Raw genomic sequence first — 21,081 nt, forward strand, 5'->3', positions numbered from 1 at the left:
CTCCACCCTTCTCTAAGCATTCCCAGCCTGGCATCTGTGTCCCCCGGTACTGATTCCTTCAGTATCTGGAAACCTCCTGGACTTATTCCTTCCAAACACAACCCTGACCACCCAAGGGGGGGCTCAGTCTGGCCAGGCTTGGGGAGGGAATGTGGGCTTCTGCTTCACTTGGATCAAGGGCCTAATGGCTGCCACTGGGCTCGGTAGGCCCAACAAGAGCAGTCCCTACCAGAACACTTTCCTCTCTAATTTTAGGGGTGAAAGGATCTTGAATATATTTAGTTTAACCTTCTTATTGGACCAAAGAGGAAACTGAGGGCCAAGAAAAGGAAGTGATCTGCTTGAGGTCAGCCCAGAACCCGGGCTTCCTGCCTTGGGCCGGGTTTTCTCCACCACACGAGCTGGCTCTTGGGGCATAAGTGACATTCCAGGATGCTTGACTGGGACACACCCCTACTTGTCTCCTAGCACGGGGAGGGGGTCTCGGCTCTGGCTTTCCTCTTCTCCCCAGCTGGGGAGGGGGCCAGCCAGGGGTGCAGGGAGGGCCCACAGAGAACCTGGGACAACGGCATTTTTCTTCCATTTTCACATGGGTGGGGCTGGGGGAACCCCAGGCTGGGCCCAGGGGAGAGCTGAGTCACTGGCCCTGCAGTGGTGGGGGGATGGGGGGAAGGTAGGGGTGGAGGAGGAGCTCTCAGGGAAAGAGAAGGCCACTAAGGGGTGGCGGTGGCAGAAGCCGGCTGGGCCTGCTGAGGGAGAGCGGGAAGGGGCATGCTTCCCTTCACCTCAGGCCCAGGTGCTCTCCTGGCCTGGCTAATCTCTTCCCTTCTTCTCTTCCTCCCTTTCTGGCTCCTCCTGATCAGAGCTGAGTGCTCTGAACTCCAGACCTCCAGGATCCCCTGGCCCTTTTTCCCAGGGCACTCACTCCACAGCCACCCAGAGGCCTCAGAGGAACCCAAAGAACTACATGCAGACCGGAAGAGACCCCCTCCCAGAGGAGACAGACCCGAGCCAGGAGGTATCAGAGGCAGGGCTTGGTCCCCAGTCTAGTGGCTTCTGCTCGGCCTCCCTCCCTGTCCTAGAGCATCCCTGAGGGCCCCAAGCAGCCAGTCCCGCTCCTCAACCAACACTCTTAGCCCCATAGATCCTCTTCTTCTTCCATGAACCCCAGCCCCCTCCCCCAGGCAGCTGGCCCCAGCACCTTACCTGGTGAATCGGACTTTGCAGATGTTGCACTCATAGGGCTTTTCGCCAGTGTGGGTACGAATGTGACGGGGCAGCTTGCCCGCCCCCTGGATCACCTTCTCACAGATGGGGCACTTCTGGAATGCTTTGGCCCTGATCTTCTTCTCCACCTTCTGGGACCATGACGGGTAGACATCGCCCTCATGGGAGCCACTGAAATACTTCAAGTAATAATCCATGACACCCTCGTCCTCCTTGCGCTGATCCTCCTCACTGCCCCCACCACCAGCCTGCCGCCCCACCGAGGTGATCATCTGCTGCAGCAGGGCACTGGCGGCCAGCCCGTCCACCTCTGCCCCGTCGCCATCCTCCCCATCGGCCGTCCCCGACACGAGGCCGGGGGAGTCCCCGGGCTCGGGCGCCTCTGAAAGGGAGGCAGCTTCCTCCTCACCCCCAGCACCACCGCCGCGGCCTCCATAGTGCCCATTCTGTGAGGGGGGGAAGAGGCTGGCCCCTGGGGCTGCCTCCTCATCACGATCGGGCCACAGGCCCTGACTGCTGTCTGGGTCACCATCATTGGCCTTTGGTCGCTCACCCTGGGCATAGAAGTCCAGGCCATTGCATTCACCACCAGCGGCCGCCGTGGCTGCTGCGGCCGCGGCCGCGGCCGCCGCCACAGCCGCCGCCGCCTCCTCATCCTCCTCATCCTCTGGGCCGGCAAAGTTGGGGTTGGTCCACGGGAAGTTGTTAGGGAGGCTGTTGATGGGGTTGCTCTGGAAGAATTCAAGGTACTCCTTGGCTCTGAGGTGGTTCCGCTGATCAATTTGATCTACTAAATCCATCTGGTCATTCTTGGCCAGAATTTGGCGGTCCAGGAGGTCGGCGCACACGTCACTGACGGCCGGGATCTCCAGCAGGCGAGCAGCGTTGAGGATGTCACTGACATTGGATGTGCTGACGGTGAGGGTTGCTGTGTAGGCAAAGTCCACCAGGGCAGTGAGAGCTTCCGCACTCACAAAATCGATCTCATAGACATTCTGCTGGTCCACCACAGCCCCCGACGTGAAAAGCTTCTTGAAGTATTGGCTGCAGGCGGCCAGCACGGAGCGGTGCGTGGGGAACTCTCGGCCCTCCACTAGGATGACCACGTCACATAGTAGGCCATGGGTCCTCTGTTCATTCAGGCTGCTCAGAATGTCGCTGCTGTGGTCAGGGAAGGGGATCCCAATGGGGCCATCCACACCACCGGCCATCTTTCACGCCAAGATCTGGACAGGTGAGGGAGAGGGGAAAATGAAGCTGTGCCCATGGAACCCCCAACCGCCACCTTCAGGAAGAGTAGAACAAGGTGGTCCATTTCACTTGGGCCACGCCTACTTCCTCAATGACCCCTACATCCATTAGGCCCTTTGCCACTCCCTCTGCCCTCCCCAGCCAATGAGTTCCTTCAGGGACTGGTCCTCAGACTCTTCCTCCCCCCTCCCCCCCCCTCCGCCCAAGTCCCTCCTCAAAACCCTCATGGCCCCTGACAAGCTTCTCTCTAGAGTCTGTTGCCCCCACTAGACCAATAAAAAGCATTCATAATTACTCCTATCCCCCAACTCCCTAGCATCAAGTGGAAGACATGAAAAGCCTTTAGAAAGACTTGCTGCTAAACTAAGACTTCTTCAGTGAGAACAGAGCAGAGCTGCATGGGCCCCTTCTATTTAAGACTCCCTCACTGAATAGAGGATCCTCTGGCCTGGGGAAAATGGGAAGAACTCCAAAGTTAAGCCCCTTTAGAGATGAATCAGAGAGACAGGTAGATCCATTGAGACCTCATCCCAAACCTCTAGCCATGTCGGGGCCCAGCCAATTGCAGGCTAACAAGGAGGAATTGGAAGAGACATAAAAGACCACGTAAGACTAAGAAGAGGAACTCACTTAGCCAAGGTCTTGAAGCAAGTTGAACACAGAACTGAGACTAACAGAATAATGAAGCTAGCAAGCTTTTAGGTGCATGAAGTGCTTTCTTCACAAAAACAAAATTATTTCCCTCATTTTACAGCAAATTCTGAGCAAGGTGAATGTCAGTGAGATCCACTGACTCACTGTACTCATAAAGCTAGAAAATGACGGTCAAAACTTAAACCCATGATTTCTGATTTTAATGCTGTCTCTCCACTGCTTCCAAAAAGCAAGTCAAGCAAGGAAGCACAAATGAAGAGGCCCTTCTTCTATTTTTCTCGTCTTTGTTGGAGGCTCATCTACCAATAGAAGAAATGAAAGAAAAAGACAAACCTAAGTGGGGGCACAGGGCTACTGGGTCCCAGAAACCAAGAGTTAGAAAGGATTGAGGCAGCTCATCTGGGAGCCAGTCACCAGCTGGGCCCTGAGGCCCAAAGTCCATTTTGGAAAACCTGGGCTACCTCTGATATTTAGGCACCGAACAGCTGCAGAGTACAGTGGAGTTTCTCTGAGTCTAGTGGGGTCTGGGCCGAAGAGGCAGGATATGAAGGAAGTGGTGGGTCTAAAGTGGTCATGATACTGGAGGAATGGTTCCTTCTCTGCCACCCAGAGGGTAGCCTATTGTTTGCATCCCAATGTCTACTCTCCAATTTTCCCTTAATACCGGGGCTTCCTAAGACCTGTCAACACACATGCGCGCATGCACACACACACACCACAGATGACATTGCCTCAGTAATCATACAGGATAAACTTGCTGCTTTCTGGATACAAAGAGCCCCCGAGGACACGGTGCTGGGCCCTCCCTGTGAGTAATCATGGGGAAATCAGGCTGTTTGCCATCTGGAACTCCCCGATAGGGCCCTTCCCACCATGAAAGGCTCCCCCTTAGAGGAGCAGGTTCTGCCCCAGCCCCCTATCTCCTCAAGCTCTGCACAGGACCTTAGGAAAGGTCAATTCTTAATGGGCCAGAAGTGCCTGGGCGGCAGGGCAGTAGGGTGGAAAGCACCCTGACCAGTAAGTCAGATGTAGGTGCTAGCTGCCTGGCTCTGGCATGGACTTGCTGTGTAACTTCAGATAAGGCCCTGGCCCTCTCTGGGCCTGTTTCTGCTCCCTAAGGTTTGTCCCAACTCTAAGGCTCTAAATTTTAGTCTTTCCCATTTGGTTCCCCCTGGGCTTTCTAGAATTGGGATTTTTTCTTTGCCCCTCCCTCTCTTTTTTCCCTCCCTGCTTTTTCCTGCATGGTCATGACTCATCCACCCACCCACCCAGCTCCCTTCCCTATGGAATCTCACCCAGAGCTAGGAGAGAGCAAGAAGGCCCAGTCCCCTCCTGCCTCCCCCAGGGCCCTGCCAACTCTCCTCCCTTAGCCAACAGGAAAGGCGGACACAGGCTTCATGAAAGCAAAGCCATTCCTGCTTCGGGGCTTCAAGGACCCCCAATTTTCCTTTCAGTTGGAGCCAGAACTAAAGAGCAGGCCATGAGGTCTTCCCTGAGAGAAGTCCAGCCAACGCCTGGGGTTGGTGATATGAGTTATTCTCTGCCCTAACACTCCAGAGAGCTGATGGGGTCTCTGTGCTCTAGACCTAGCAAAAGCTGTGGCACCAGGAAGTTCATCCCAGGGGCTAATGAAAACAATAGTTTTCAAATGCCCCAGCAAGAAGAAGTCTGGTAGAAGGAGCTCCTGAAAAAACAAGACCAGAAGGAGAGGCTGGGCAAGTGTGTCTCCTCTCCACAGAAGTATTTTGTAGCTCACAAATTAATGCACTATCAAGGGATCTGCAAACTCTAAAGCAGTATAGAAATGTTGGTAATTATTATTACTTGCAGTAGCCATAGCTTAGCTACAAGAAGGGGAAGGGGTAGGGGGGAGGGCCAGCTAGCTAGTAGGTCACGAGGGCTGTGCCCTGCCCTACCCTGCCCAGCAGCCCGGGCGGATGCACAAAGTGTCTTTTGTGCTGGCTGGCCTCTGGGAGCCCCAGAATAGGCAAGATGGAAGACTACACTTCCCAGGAGTCCTTTCCTCTACTGCCTCCCCCCCCCCCCTCCATCCCTGCTGTCTCATCCTGGCTGTTTATCAAGGCTGTCTGGTTCTTTCTACTCCCCTCCCTTTCAGTTCCAACTTCTCCCTCTCCTCCAGTTTAAAATGGGGAGGGGGAAAGAAGGAAGTTGGCAATTTGCTGCAAGGCTACTTGGGGGCAGAAGGTGAAAGAATTTGAGAGGGTAGAGGATGGGGGGAGGCAGGGTGTGTGTGCTGGCTCAACCCCAGATTCTAGACCAGAGAGAATCATAGGATCTAGTTGCTGGAAAAGACCTTAGAAGCCAGCAACTCCTTCATTTTATAAATGGGGAAACTGAGACAGAGAGAATGAAAGAGCTTTGCAAGGTCATACAGCAAGTTGGCAGAGGAAGGGGACTGGCACCTGGCGTCACTTCCAGTGCCCAATAAGGCTGAGTTGGCACTCTACCCCCACCCTCCCAAGACCAAACCCAGGTCAGAGTTGGGGAAGATAGGCCCAGCAGTTTGGTAGACCTGCCCAAAAGACAGGAAAGGAAAGCCAGGAGCTTCATAAACACTTTTCCCCAAGCTAAGCCCCATACCAATCTCAACTGTGGGGTGGGGGGACAAATGCTTGGAATCAAGAGATCTCAGCTGGGATAACAAACTTCATTTTGTGGGTCTGTAAAACAGGGTAAAACCCTGTAAACCCCAAATTTCTCACCTATCCCTATGAGGTTAGGAGCAAAGGACATTGCAGGTCTAAATGTTCCCAAGAAATGTGGCTTCATCCTTGTATTAGCCTTATTTGCCAGCCTTGCCCCAGAGTCTCGGACCCTCCACGCTCTTTTTTCTGCCCCTTTCCTCCCTTCCCTTATTTAGTGCACTAGCCTAGAGTAAGGAACCAATCAGCAGAGGATCATGGCTATCTGGAGTGAGGCCTTGAGCTCCATTCCAATGTTTTATTCTGGGGAAGCTTTTTTCCATCAATTATCCTACTAGGTCTTCCTCCCATCAGTCCTTTGGATGAGGAGGAGGTAAAAGTGATTATTCCCACTATTATTCCTAGGGATCTTTGCCCATGGGAACAAAGTAATTGGTTTGGGACTCTTTCCCTTGCTTAGGTTTTATCTCGATTCTGTCACCCTCACGGTACCTAGCATTAGACTGGATGCCCATTAGCCCATTAGAGCACAGTAAAGACTTTCTGTTTGATGAGAAATTGAGCAATCAACTGGTATTCAGAAAGAGAGAAGGCAGATGCACACACTCTTCCCCTTCTGAGTCTACTATCCCTTCAAATATGGCAAGACCAGGGTACCTGAGTCCTCATTTAAGGGGAACTCATCAGGAGAGGTGACCTCCATAGACATCTAGAGTCAACTGTTGATCAGCAAGTGTCTGGTCAGCAGCAAATCCTATGGGGCAAATGGCTTGGGCTTCTCCAGTAAAGCACAACTGCTGCTTGTAATATGCTTTCTACCCCAACCCGTGTCCTAACCCCACTGCCCAGAGTCCAGGAAGGGACGCTTTGCCTTTTACAAGCCACAGCTGCAACCCACCTGAGAATCTCCCCAGATGGAAAAGAGTTGTTGTGATGAGATACCATACAAGACGGACGTATGTGTGTGTGTGTGTGTGTGTGTGTGTGTGTTGGTCTCTCACTCTAAAGGGAATTATGATGAGAGGATCACAGAATGATAGTTCGACTCTTTTTATGCACAGAAAACAGACCCAGAGAAGGGAAGATTTTTGCCCACAGTTATATAGGTATTAAGCAGCAGAACTGCAATTTGAAAATGGGTGCTCTGACCCTCCTCCGAAACAGGACTTTCTCTTTTTTGTTCCTGTCCCCTCAGTACCTATGAGGTCACCTCCTCCTCCTGGCAGCTTTCTCCACTTTCGGGCCACCCACCCACCCACTGCCTTGTCCCCCTGTCCTTCTGTTCATAAAGATGAGGGAGTATTGTGTGAAGCAAGCAGGCCCTGGAAGCTCCACGTTCACCTTGTTCTCTTGAAAAACACGCCTTACACAACAGCCCTGCTGTTTTCACTGCAGTATGATTCTCTTTTTCTGTTCTACTGTGTATGTGCAAATGTTCATCCTATCTGGTGTTTGGTAAATTCAGAAAATTAAATAAAAAATTTAAAAAATTTTGTTGACCTTGACTCAATGTCTTCAGAGTGCTGTCCCCTATCCCCATCCTTCCTAAATTCTCCCCAGGTTTCCAAGGCCTAGTTTAAATCTCCTCCAGTAAACTGGTCCTGCCAGTTCAGTCTCAGGTCATAGGACCCACTAACTTTCTTCATTCTGCCCCCTAACCCCACTGCCCAGAGTCCAGGAGAATCAGACAGGAATTCTGGCTCTGCCTCTTACAAGCCACAGCAGCAATGGTCCAAACTTTTATTAGCTGCAATCTATAAGAAGATGTAAGAGCATATAATATAGTGGAAAGAGAACTGAATTAGGGACCAGAAGCCCGACCTCTGCTAATTTAGCAGCTGTAGGCTCTGGGTAAATATCTTTACCTTTCAGCCTCAGTTTCTCATCTATAAGATGGGAATAATCTAAGCACTTTGAGGCAAGTGCTCTGCATTTTTGAAAGCAACTTCCAGCCTAGTTTTTATCAGATTAGCATTTAATTCACCCTGACTCTCTTCCCAAGTCAGAACCCAGACCTCCTCCTCTACCTGGCTTCCCTGAAGCAAGGGGTCAGGCCCAAATTTTATGTGGGAAGTCAAGTCATTCTCTGATTATGCCCACTTAAGAAGCTAAGGTCAGGGGCAGAGTGGTCGAAGCTGTGGATGTGTGTGTTGCCTGCCTATGTAAAGTTCCACCTTCCATTAAGGGATCAGCCCGAAGAGGGGTCCACAGTGCTGATACTCCCTCCCCAGACCACAAATGAAGGAGAGGAAATGGGAATGGGGAGAGGAGGAATGAGTAGAGAAAAATCTAAAATTTCCCTCAACCAATCTGGGATATGGGAATGACCACTGGCCTTTAACCTCCAGGGGCAGGAAGAGTCCAGGAGAAGTAGGCTCATTCCATTCCTCTTAACAGGGCTGTGCCCACCTCACCCCATGGACACAAGTGCATCTATGAGAACTCAAATGGATCTGGGACTCCCTGATTGGCATGTGTTACTGAACAATGCTGTTGGCAAATCATCCATGGCCATGCAGATCCTGTGTCTTCCTCACCTTCTCCTGATTTGTCCCCAAGTGCTCGGGCTGGTTGCCCACCTGCCATGCCATAACCACTGCCACTCGACCAGCCTGTCTACATTGCCTTTTATGCTTTTCCCTGAGACTTTTTGTAACCCTGTTTTTCCAAGTTCCTCACCAGTTCCCTCCCACCTTCCAAGTACCCTTTCAGGGCCCTTCAGATGGCACAGAAGAGAAAGGTGCTGGACTTAGAGGCAGAAAATCATGGGGTTCAAATAACACCTCAGAGAGTGGCTGTGACCTCTGTTGGTCTCTGCTTCCCCAAATGTAAATTGGGGCTAATAACAGCACCTACTTTACAGGGTTCTTGTGAGAATCAAATGAGATATTTGTAAAATATTTTGCAAAACTTAAAGCACTCTATGAGAGCTATCTACTATTATTATATTCCCTAGGGCCACAATCCTAAATTATCTGAAACAGCCCTTGAAACACAGCACATAAAGTGTCAGAAAGGGACTTTGGAGAGGATAAAGCCCAATCTGGCCATTGTCAGATAGAAATGGAGGCCCCTAAAGTGCGAAAGCCTTACTCAAGCAATTGCTTGACAATGTCCACAAAGCAAATCACTGTCAGGGATATAGGACAGGACAGATTCAAGACCCCCAGGATGAGTCATTACCTTCTAAGTTCTCTCCTCATCCCAGTCAAAATGCCCTACCCCCAGGAAGCTTTAAGGGCCTAGACCATGGGGCCTGGAGCTCAAGCTCATCTCATTTTCCTGGTGGCAGAGTGGTCTGCTCTGTTCATGGAAGAAAGACAGCTGTAAAGTGGGGGGGAGGGGAGGAGGAGATTGGGTCCTCCTGGCACAAGGGAACAAGTGATTCCAGGAGGGGTTTTCAGAACTCTAGAAAAACAGGGCTAATTAAAGCCAGCAGCAGCCCCTGGCTTTGACCCATTCAGCTCTCCTACCCTCTTCTTCCCAGAGATGACAGCTGATAATTGCATTCCCTTTCCTCCCCAAACCTCCCTGATAAAAGCTGGTCTTTCAGGCACTCTGCCTAGGCTTAATGAAAGGTTAAGGGGGCCCAAAGCTGTCACCCAGCTACATCCCCTCCAGAACTGAGAAGAAATAAAATACCAAGATTCCATCTCCTGACCCCTAGATCTGAAGATCAAATACAGAAAGGATGGGGACAACTTCCCCTAAAACAGAGGGAGAGAACAGAATTAGAATGGTGAATAAAGCAGCACTGCTTTGGTAGAAAGTACCTCGAAAGTCAAGAGTCCTGATTCCAACATAGATACATGTTTGACCTTGGCCCAGTCCTTTCCTTTTCCCTTCTGGAGAGACTCAGTTTTCCCATTTTTCAAATGAGGGTAGTAACTCCTATTCTACTATCCTTCTAGGGAGGCTGTGAAGGTTAAATGAGAAACTGAGATGGGCAAATGCTTTTACGACTGTGTGAGGTGAGTAGTGCCGATCTCATAGGTGAGGAAAGCAAAGCTCAAAAATGAAGAATTTGTTTAAGGTCACAATTGGGAGATTCAAAGCAAGAAGCTTTACTTTAAGCTCACTAATCTTTTCACTGAACTATGACACTGAGCTTCCATGGCTCTTCGAAGACCACCTCCCAGGGTTAGGTTAATAGCTTCAGATTGGGTAAATGGGCTTCAAGAAGCTGAGAAAGACCCACTCTATTCCACCACCCTCCTTTCCAGTTATCCTCCAATAGGTGGATTCAGAGATATGTCTGGATCTAGAACCAGGGGTAGCTGGGGACAGAAATCTTGAGTTATCATCTAGAACAGGAACGGTTAAAATTTATTCTGTCCATTTGCTCCCCTTGCTCCCTCCTACACACACACACACACACACACACACACACACACACACACACACACACACAATTACTCTCTCTCCCTCTCCCACCCAGCAAAGAGATAGGGATCCTCCCACAAATAACTTAGAAGCAAGATAAATCAAGACCCAGAAGTTAGGGATTGTCACCTAGTTACAAGTTCACCCAGCAAATGAAAATCAGAGCACTATGTAAGGGAAAAAGCACCAGATTTGGACTTAGGGGATATAGAACAAAGTTGTGGCTCAGCCACTTACTGATTATTCGATAGGCAAATGGATTTAATCAGTCAATAAGGATTTTTAAAATAAATATTGTTAGTCAATAAATACTTATTAAGCACCTACTATGTGCCAGGCACTATGTTCTATAAAACAGGGATTGCCTATGCTTTTCATGGGGTGCTGGAAGGAAAACCCTTCATAAATGTACACATTAGTTATAATACTCTCCATGTTATATGGGGCTTCTTGGTCCAGATCTCTAATCAGAAGGCTGCATCATGACACCGATCCTGGGATATCGAGTTTGGTGGGGAAGGAAAGAAGTCTGAAGGATCCACCCCACCCCCACAGACCCAGGTTCAGTCTTTCCATCCCGTTCCCCTCTCCACCCCCTTCATAATTAAACTCTCCTATGTTGCAAGGTTCCTCCTAACTAGTTACTCCACCCTGACCTCCGAGCCAATTCCCAACTGTGTCATCAGGACTACATTTAATCACGAAGGAATGCCTCTTGATGAGTGGGGGTTGGGTTTGGAGGGTCGTAGAGGGTGGGGAACTGAGGGTAGCAATCCCTTCCTCTTGTCCCTGCCAGCCTGGCCTGGCCTACTAAGGAGGCCTCCGGCAGGGCCCAGAACAAACAGACCAGGGAGACATTTTATCTGCAGATTTATTGCAACCAAATGGGGAGGGGCTTCCTGCCCCAGGCCTTAAAGGGGCAGATCCTGTACAAATGAGGGGAGGGAAGAGAAGTGGTGAGAGAAAAGGGAAGGAGTATCTGGGAACTTGTAGAACCCACCTGGAGTGGAAGGCAGGAGATGGGTGGGGACAGAGGGGTGGGGTGAGGCCCTTGGGTTTAATTCCACCTGTTCAGCTCACCTAGGTTGGTCTCAACCTCAGGGATGGGAGGGAGTCTCTCTGCAAGAAGCCAGGAAGAGCTGGCAAAGGGCCTTTATTAGCCCTGCTCACGATGACCCCTCAGAACGGCTCCAACAGAAAGAATGCCCAAGTCTTCAGAGCTTCCAATTTAATAAGGACACAATTTGAAGAGTCAAAAGTCTCCAAAGCAAAAAGAGCAGGTTCTCATTGATCCTCCTTAAAGTTGGCCAAATGGTGGTGGGTCCCCTTAGTATCAAACTGTAAACACTGGATCAGAAAGGGCCTGGAGACTGAATCACTTGAAGGGTCTAGGTACCACTGTCTGAGCAAAGCAAAGGGCTGACCTACAAAAGAGGGAGCACACTTGTTTTCTGGAACCCCAGAAGTTCAAAACAAGAGCTAAGAGGGAACTGGGGGAAAGGCAGAACTCAGCTCATTAAAAAGAACTTCATGAGTTATCCAACAATAAACCTGGACATCAACAGAGGTCATGACCTCTCCATCTTAGAGTTCATCACAAAATCAAGAATTGCAAAGAGTCCTAGAGATCACCCAGTTTAACCCACAACTGATCTCCAGCCCTGCAAAGATTATCCAGCTCTGCTGAAGGCCTCCAGGGACTGGGAGCTCACTATTTCGGCAGCTCATTCCAATGTTGGACAGCTCTAATTGTTAGGAAGTTTTTCCTTCCATACACATGAAGCCTGCCTTCCTGTGATTTCCTTGCCTGGTTCCCAGTTTTGCCCTTTGGGTCATGCAGAACCAAGCTAATTCCTCTTCTTCATGACAGGCCTTCAGAAACTTGCCAACAGCTCATGTTCCCCCCAAGTCATCATCATCTTCTTCTTTTTTTTCCCCCTGAGGCAATGGGGTTAAGTGACTTGCCCAGAGTCACACAGCTAGTAAGTGTCTGAGACCAGATTTGAACTCAGGTCCTCCTGAATTCAGGGCTGGTGCCCCAAGTCTTCTTAAGGTGCAGCTGGACAATGAGTTGCCTGATCAGAGGGGCATCTTGCCCTAAACAGGAGGTTGAATCAGATGCCCTTAAAGGTCTCTTCCACCTCTAAGGTTCTGGGACTCTAATCCTTCTGTAAGTGGACAATGGCAAATATTGCCACTCTGCTAGTCTATGTAAGGGCACCAAAGTAATAAGAGACTGGAGTCCAACCTCAACTTATCTCAAAGGTCTAGGACCCCCACCTTCTAAGGGCCTCCACTTTTATCCCCTCCCCTTTCAATTCTTTTACTCTTTTAGGGTCCAGGTGCACCTTGCTATCCTTATCTCTGGGGGGAAATACCGATCCTGGGCAAAATATCACCACCCCCCTACACACACACACACACACACACACACACACACACACACACACACTTGAACACAGGTGCACAAATGGAACACAGCAGGCTAGAACAGACCTTTTTTCCTCAGAGATAACCACTAGACCTCATGGGCTGACCCAAACTAATGGCCAATTTGAGGGGCCTTTTTTTCCTCTACTCACAGTCTAACCCCCTCCCCAACTCCCTTCTCTTTCATCCTGGCAGTGAAAATGACAATATTTCAGGTTAGATTTTACTCTATTTTTTGTGAACAGCACTTCCCAGGGCAGAGATCTTTTCCACTTTGGGAAAGCGTGGGGGAGGTGAAGGGAAAGACAGAAAGATTAGGGTTTCTGGATAAAGCCCTGCATGCCTAGCACCTGGGTGAACTGAGAACCTCACTCAAGGACAGGGAGATAACAAGAAATTACTTCTTACTTTCCTTTCTTTAAATGTTAGCAAGGCTGAAGAGAAGCAAGCTGGAGAGAAACAGGTTCACAAGCCTGCACCTGCCCCTCCTCCTGCCCCCCAGGAGTCTCCAAGCTCAGAAGCCCAGATGAAGAGGGGAGGGCAGATCAGCTCCCCAATTCTCTTGGCCTGTTGGGGCAAGAGGCTGTAGAAGGGAGGCAGATGGTACCTGTAGCTACAAGTCTGCATTATAGCCCATTTCAAAGCTCTAAAGTCAGAGAAAATCGGAGGTAGAAATAATCAACAGGTTTCCAAGTTGAACTAGGAGAGCAGAATTAGATACATAGTTTCAGGGTGGAGGAGAAAAGATAGAAGGGAAAGGAAGGAGGGGAGAAAGGGAAACTAAGAGGAAGGAGGAGAGGATTTCAATTTGTACCTATCAATACAAGAGAATTCCAACCAACCTATGGGAGGGTCCTGGCCAAACTACTCTCAGAGTATACCCCCCACCAAGGACTCTGCTCCTGCTCAAGGATCCCAGCCACTCCCTTTTCTGGCGGCAGCTGATTCTGACTTACTACCACCTCCCACCCCCAACTCTAACAAAATTCCCTTCTCTTCCCCCTCCAACCCTCCTTCCAAGAAAGGCCCACTTTTATTGAACCCCTAGTGGACCTGATCCCATGCTAAGGACTGTTCAGAAGAGAAACTGAAAGACTACACAATTTTTGCCTTTTGTCTGGAGATGACCACAGACCTCTCTCCTAGTCGACTACACTGTTCCCAGGAGTTCAGTGAGTCTGGAGTTAGAGAGACTGGGTTTGAGACTAAACCTTATACTTAAAAGCTATGTGACTGTAAGCAAATCACTTCTCTCTCCAGCCTCATGTGCCTCAAATGAAAAAAGAGATCACTGAACTAGATGGTGTCTCTGACTGTTTGGAATTCAAAATCTAAGTCCTGAATTTTACTATACCTTCCTAAGTAGGAAGGCCTCTCCTTTCTCCAGCATTGGACACTCAGACCACTTGCTGGAGAAGGTTGTGATTGCACTGAAAGCAGAGGCTTTTTTTTTTAAGCCTTCCATTATCTCTTCCCTCCAACCAAAAGAGATCAAGAGGTCATTTGATCTTTTCTGAAAGTCCACAAAGCTGGTCCTTATCATAACCTACCTTTTTATAATACTTAATTGTAAACTTGTTTTACTACTACCAGGACCAGCTGTAAGAGCAATGCAACAGACCTTATACATTGTAAGGATTAAATAAATGTTCTGTCGAATTTTACTTCTTTGTAATTCCACCCTACACCGAGCATTATCAGTTCTAATACCCTGTCTCCAGGTTCCTCCTAGCTCTAATATTCTACATTGTAAGGGTCCTTACTCGATCTGACATGTATATTCTCTGATTAAGAAGTATAACCACCCCCCCAAAAAAAAAAGTATGACCCATCACTGGGTTCTAAATTGCTCTTGCCCCAGTGGAATAGTGAAGCCCCACCAGGCCGCCCAACTTGGCAAAAACATGACTGACCCCACTATTAAAGCTTTCACTCACTGGTATTTCTCAGGGACTTTAGATGGTGAGGCTGGAGAATTAAACAGACTATCAGGGAACAGGGAGAAGACAACACACAACCAGCATAACCGGTATATGGTTGTTGTCCCAGAGATGTCATGGGAGTGACAGTAGCCAATCAAAAAGAGAGACAAAGAGGCAGAAAGGTGCAGACTGCCACTGGTGATATTTGAGTTTGGGGCATGTTCAACCTTTGGTGCTGTTTATTATTTAACACATGCTTGAGGAGTATTAAATCAGACACCAGCTCAGGCTCTCTTTTAAATTCGCCGTCTTTTCTCTCTGGCTATGACCTGTACCTGACACTCAAATAAAATACCCTTGAACACTCCTGGAACCAACCTGGCTACACAGCCAAGGAAGGTGCTAGTGCAGTGGGTGAGGGGAGGTAGGAGGTAAAAATGGTGATTTTAGCCTGTCTGTAGTTGAGCCTTGAACTCAGTAAAAGCCTTCTTGTTAGTTCAACTTGGGAGGGTGGGAGGAAGCAACACAGAAATTCTAATTAAAAAACAAACAAACAAACAAAAACCTAGTAGGAAAGAGCACTGGTGTTACCATTCCAGCTTTGTGAGGCTCTATTTCTTTATCTGTAAGATGGGGTCAGCAATTCCCTCGATGCCATACTTCTAGAATTGTGAAGATCACAGAAGCAATTTCTTTTATGATAAATTTATAAAGGTTCATACAAAGTTCAGGATCACCCTAATCTGTACTTCATCTGTCATGCTTGACTTTAGTATCTTTAGCACAAATGCTGGGCCAAGAAAATCACCTTTCTTGTCTTTCATTGGGGAACAAGCTGATCTAAGGGTTAACGCTAGTTCATCCAGACTCCCATCAATATCCTCATGGTGGAAGCAGCTTGAAAGGGTGCAAAGAACATTACATGGGCTTGGCTCCTTTTTGCTGTGTGATTTTCTCTCTCTAAGCCTCAGTTTCCTCGGCTGAGAAATGAGGGAAAAGTTTCTTCTGTCTTTCTCGGGAGTATTTGTGAGGATTAGATAAGAGAATGGAGAAAAACACTTTGAAACACATGCAGCATCCTCTAACTACATGGCTCTATTACCACCAACAGACTTTCTGTCTGAGGCTGGAGGCCCAGTGGTGGGGTAGGTACTGATCCTACCCATAGGATCTACTCTTGAGACTTCCTATTAGAAGCAGAGAGCAATCTGAACTTAACAGGCAAGCACTAACATGCTTATTGAAGTTACTGGATAAGAGATCTGGGTTCAAGTCTCAGGTTTGTCACTTACTAGCTTTGCAACTTTGAGCAAGTTACTCTCATTCTCTAGATCACTAGGAGCCTCCATTACCTCATCTGAAAAATGGGTACAATAATTTCTCTGCCCTGACTACTTCATAGGCCAACCTGAAGATTAACAGAGAAAAACTGTACCTAAAGTATTTGCAACTAACATTACAGAAACGTGAGCTTTTATTATTCATCTTCTTAATACTCCAAGGGAAGTCAATGACTTTCCCCAAGGTCTCAGTTTCCCCATCTGGAGTATTGCCACAAAAAAAAGTTTGCTGCAAACAACCAGCATCTTTCTGCTTCCACAGAACCAAGCTATTGGACTCTATCCAACCTTAACTCAATGCTTCAGGCACAGGCAAAGAACAGTCTAACTCGGTGCTAAGTCGCCAACAGGCTGGCCAATCAGAACTGAATAATGAATACCCCCCAAAACACCCCACGAATTAAATTTCCACTGTCCCTGTTGGCTCTTCTTCCTTTCATTAAGCATTCAGAGCTGCAGGCCTCATTTATCCATCATCTAATTCACAGGTATTTCTTCCCCTAGGCTCCTGTCACCACAGAGATAGCTTTAGTAAACACAAACCAAGCCCCCAGTTCCAATTAAGCAATACCCAAGTTGGCTTCAGAAGAGTCAGATCTTCATTTTCCTCTACTCCACTATACTCACAGAATCACAGAATTTCAAAGGTAGAAGGAATGTCAGGGGTTACATCGTCCAACACCAACCCCGAATCGGAATCCAAACACCTCCAAAATGACAATATCCCAAAGAAGTGATCACCCAGTCCCCATTACCACTTATATTAGTCCCCTCTACTTTTAATGATGTCATTCCAGAAATTCACAACTTTGGAAGAAGTCTTTCCCCATATCAAAGTGAAATTCTCCATAACTTCTAGCCATTGGTTCCAGTTCTGGCCTATGGGTGGCAAATTCTATTATTTTCTCCAGGGACTGAAGTCCCATGAGGCCTCTCTCCTCTGAAGAATTCTTAACACTGACAAGAGCAGAGAATAGCTCTACCCTTTAGGCCCTGGTCTAGGCCGAGTGGCATCTGGGGGAAAAGTGTTCCAAGCCAACCTCTTCCAATCAACCTGCTTGCCAAGAGGAAGTAAATGGATGGGTCCCATAGGGAGGGCCCCCTGGAGTGGGTGCGGTTCCTTAGGTGGGCTCCACCCAGGAGCTGCTGGAGGGAGGGGGCACAGGGAGGGGAGAGTGAACAGAGAGGAGGCCTGACATACTCTTGAAGACTTTCCTGTTTTCTACTGCTGAGTCGATACCATGCACCCTGGGAGCTGCCAACAGAGGAACAGTTTTTAAAACAGGCAAATAAACAAAACAACTCCCTGTTTAGTAAAGGGGGAGGTCAAACTCCATGATGGATGCCACCAAGGGGCAACTTCTCTATACTTCCCACCCTTTCACCCCCAGCCATCTAGATCCTGCCAGTCCTCTCTCTTTAGTCCACGCTCGGGCCTAAGAAGTCACAAACCTCCAGTTTAATATCAAAATTTCACAACCATAGACATTGAAGTGAAACGAATGAGGAAGAGTGGCTCCAAGGGGTCCTGCCACTTCCAATCTATATAACTGACACCAAGTATGTCACTTCTCTGGGACTCAGTTTCTTCATCTGAAAAATGGGGGGGCAGGAGAGCCAAACATTCTCTAAGACTGACAACTTCAAGTCCTATTACCTAGATCTGCGTGGAATGGGTCATGAAGAAAGCACAACATTCCCGTGTCATTAGTTACCTGGCCGGGGGAATACAGTGTTTGGGCACTAACGAAGAGAGGATCTAGAATTCCTGAGTGTCTCAGACCCACTTTGACTCAGGAATATGATATTCTCCAGTCTCTGGAAAGGAGCTGAGCCGTCCTGTCCTCTCTCTCCTGACTTATCGTGCTGCTAGCACTGGCAGGGAGGGAAGGAGGAGTGAATGCTGGCTCTATGAGAAGAAGGCTCTTCAGTCAAGGGTCTGTCTGACAACCTTCAAAAACATCTACTGGGCTCTGCAGGAGCTGCCTCTGGCTGAGGGAGGGGAAGGCCGCCAGGCTCCAGCCCCCTCACTCCTGAGTCACTTGGGGCTCAAGGTTCCCACACCGTAATGTCAGCACAGAGCCAACCGGGCAGAATCAGGGCCACAGCTTGGGGGGCCGAGCGCCCACCAGGGCTGGGACTTCAGAGGTCAAGAAAGTGAAAGGAAGAAGTCACTGCCACCGAGTCAGGGGGGCTAACACCCCGGCGGGATGACTGGAGGGGGGGCAGGAAAGGAAAAGAGAAGGAAGGCTGGGGGCAGCAAGTACCTCCACTAGGGTCAGTATAGAATGCCAGATGTCAGAGCTAGGAGGACCCACAGAACACAGAACACCGAAGCCAGGAGCAGGAGGGCCTCGGAACACAGAACAAGCTATAAACGCTGACTGCCGAAGCTGGAAGGGACCTTGGAGTTCACCTAATCCGAGCCCCTCGTATGACGGGGGGAAGGGGGAGAAACTGAGGTCCGGTGGAGGTGGCCGTGGAGGTGAAGGTTAAGTGAGCCGCCCGCGAGTGGGCGCCTGGCGATCCCAGCGGGGCCTACGTGCCCGACAAGGCGGGGGCAGGGCCGGGGCGTCCCGGCGGAGAGCAGTCTGGCCCCAGGCCCCGGCCCCTGCCCCGGCCCCACCCCCGCGCAGCAAGCCTGGGCCCAAGCCTCCGGGGCTGCGCCGAAGGTCCCCCTTCCATCGGGTGCCCGGGCCCAGGGGCTGCCTGGCAGGGAGTGGCCTCGCCGTCCGTCGGCCAGGGAGGCCGGGGCCTCCGCCCTGGGGACCCCACCCCTGGCGTCCCCTCCCGCCCCTTCCCCGCAGAGGGGGGGCGCCCGAGGAGGGGAGGCGCGGGGGGCTCCTACCTCCTTCCCTGGCGGTGGTGATGGCGGTGGCGGCGGCAGCAGATCTGCTCGGGCCCGCTCGGGGAGGCAGCGGCTGAGGACGGGGGCCGGGGCCGGGGCCGGGGCCGGGCTGGGGCTGGCCCCGACCCCCCGCCCCCCGCTGCCGCCGCCGCCGGCGGCCAATCCCCGCCCAAGCTGAGGGGAGGGCGATGCAAATGAGCCCGGATCTGGGTCCGCCCCCCCCCCCCCGCCCCGCGCCCCGCTCCCCGCGCCCCGCGCCAGGCCGCGAAGCCCCGGCCTCGCGTGAGAGGCGTGACCCGGGGGGCCCGAGGCCCTCCCCGGGGAGCGCTGGGGGACTGGCCCCCCTCCCCCCGGGGCTGAGGAGGAGCGGGGGGGCGGCTGAGGACGGTTACACAACCAGGCAGGAGGGGGGGTTGGGAGGGGCCCCGGGGGAGGGGGCAAAGGGGAGGGGGCCGGCCCGCGGCCGCACAGCCGGAAGTCAGGGACCGCCACCGGCCTCTGGCGAGAGGAACTCGGCCTGTGAGCTCCGCCCCCTCCCTTTCCCTTCCCCTTCCCCTTCCCCTCCTTCCTCTCTCCCTGGGACTTGTGACCCGCCGCTTTCCCCGCCCCCTTCAGCTTGTCATTGGTCGGCCGGCGAGCCCGGCCCTCTTCGCCAATTGGCCCACTCGTCCGCCGCTCACCGCCCCTCCTCCGCACCGCCCCTTCCCCCGAGCCTCGGTTGGCCTGGGCTTCGGCCGCCCCTGCGGGGTACCCTGGGACTGGTAGTCTGAACAGCCCCTTCCACCTGCTGGCGGGAGGCGGCGGAAGAACTACAACACCCAGAGACCCCCCCGACTCCGATCACCCACCCCCAACACTCCACCTCCTCCCTCCCTTCTTTGCAAAGCCCCCCTCCCTGTTTTTCTGCCCCCCCTTCCCCCCTCGGCCCCCATGAAGCTTCAGTCCAGCCAACTACAACGTATGCACGCAGCACAGAATAAGCATTTGAGGGGCTCCCGCAGGCCACCTCCACTTCCCCCTAAAAAATATACCAGTTGCAAACTTAACCCGAGCCCCCTACTAACACTATCACCTCGATGCAAACACTCTTCTCCCTCGCGGGCAGCAGCCTCCGAAATGCAGCGCGCGCCCCTCTCCCGAAGAGGGGGCCGACGAAGGAGCCGGGGTCCTAGCGACACCCCTCCCCCCGAGCCTTCAACTCTCCCTGCGCCTAGACTTTGGAGCAGAACCCCCCCTTCCAGCCGCGCAGCTGCTTATCTTCCCCCCCTTCCTTCCCTCCAATAAAACCTCGGGATCAAACTTACGGGTCCCCCCCCTCTCCGGGCACAGACTTTGCTGTTTCCCCTACCCCCAGGGCACGGAGGGAGGGGGGAGAGCGAGGGCACGGAGAAGGGGGGGGCGATGCACCCCCTCCCCGGCCGCCGCGCGCCCCCCGCTCTTACCTCGCCGGTCCCGGGAAGAGGAGGGCAGGAGGACAGGAGAAGCAGGAGGAGAGCGGGGGTCCGGCGGGGGAGGGGGCCGGAGAAGGGGAGGGGGAGGCCCTGGCTGCCTCCCCCCGGTCAGTGGATGCCGGGCCGGGCCGTGCCGTCCCTCTCTGCGCCCGCGCCCTCCCGCTCTCCCTCTCGCGCTCCGGCGGCGCCGCGGCCCCTACTGTAACTGTACGGGGTGTGCGGAGCCCCGTATGATGCTCTCCGCTCCCTTCCTGGTTTCTCCGAGGGCAGAGGGGTCCTCCCTTCTCTTAAAGGTGCCGCAGCTCCGCTCCCGGCCCCCGCGCCTCCCCCCCTCCTAGGCCCCCCCCCGGCGGGGAGGCTGGAACTGGCTCTGCAGGTCCCTCGCCAAGGGCAGGACACCCCCCTCCTGCCACGTCTTAGCCCTCCCGCTTGGCGCCCGGTGGGGCTCCTGGTGCAGCGAGAGCCGGGAAGGGAAGGGGGAAAAGCCGGGGTGGTGGGGAGTCTGGGCTCTACCCCCTCCCCACTCCCTCTTGCACCCCTCCTCCTCCCCTCCCCGGCCGCCTCCTCCTCCCTGACCTCCGGCTTCCCTCCATGGCTCCGTTCCATGTTGCCATCTTATCTGCCCCCTGAGCGCGCGGGGGGGAGGGGGGCAGATCTGGCTTCAGGGGAGGGGAGGGGGGGCGCTCCGGGCCCTGCCGATAAACAGGCTGTGCAGAAAAGACACGAAGTTAGCGCGTCTCGGCTCGGGGCCCCTTCCACCCCCATCTCAACCTTGACATCTACGGAGAGGGAGGGGGGTGCAGGCAAGGACTTCTACCATCCCCCCGCCCAGCCCAAACTGGTCTCAGCGATTATATAAAAATGTTCCCACCTTGGCTTGCACTGGAATGGGGAGGACGGGGAGGGGGATGC

At 51.9% G+C, this 21,081-nt stretch overlaps 1 protein-coding gene across 4 annotated transcripts in view; it reads right to left on the reverse strand.

The window, feature by feature from the left end:
* ZBTB7A (zinc finger and BTB domain containing 7A) overlaps window positions 1-20,800 on the reverse strand; it is a 29,174-nt gene extending 8,374 nt beyond the window's left edge. Inside the window, exons 1-2 of one of the 4 annotated variants that reach the window (XM_074307970.1) lie at window positions 20,746-20,800; window positions 1,207-2,453 (exon numbers count right to left, since the gene is read on the reverse strand). In XM_074307970.1, coding sequence (XP_074164071.1) covers window positions 1,207-2,438 — 1,232 coding nt within the window. In that variant the 5' untranslated portion in view covers window positions 2,439-2,453; window positions 20,746-20,800. Of the gene's footprint in view, window positions 1-1,206; window positions 2,454-18,137; window positions 18,278-18,718; window positions 18,870-20,160; window positions 20,458-20,745 lie in introns of those variants that run through there. The other 3 variants (XM_074307945.1, XM_074307954.1, XM_074307963.1) reach the window with 3 other exon arrangements.
* Between the last annotated feature and the right edge of the window lie 281 nt (window positions 20,801-21,081).

Source organism: Sminthopsis crassicaudata, chromosome 1, assembly GCF_048593235.1.
Source record: "Sminthopsis crassicaudata isolate SCR6 chromosome 1, ASM4859323v1, whole genome shotgun sequence".
In the NCBI taxonomy this organism is placed as follows: domain Eukaryota; kingdom Metazoa; phylum Chordata; class Mammalia; order Dasyuromorphia; family Dasyuridae; genus Sminthopsis; species Sminthopsis crassicaudata.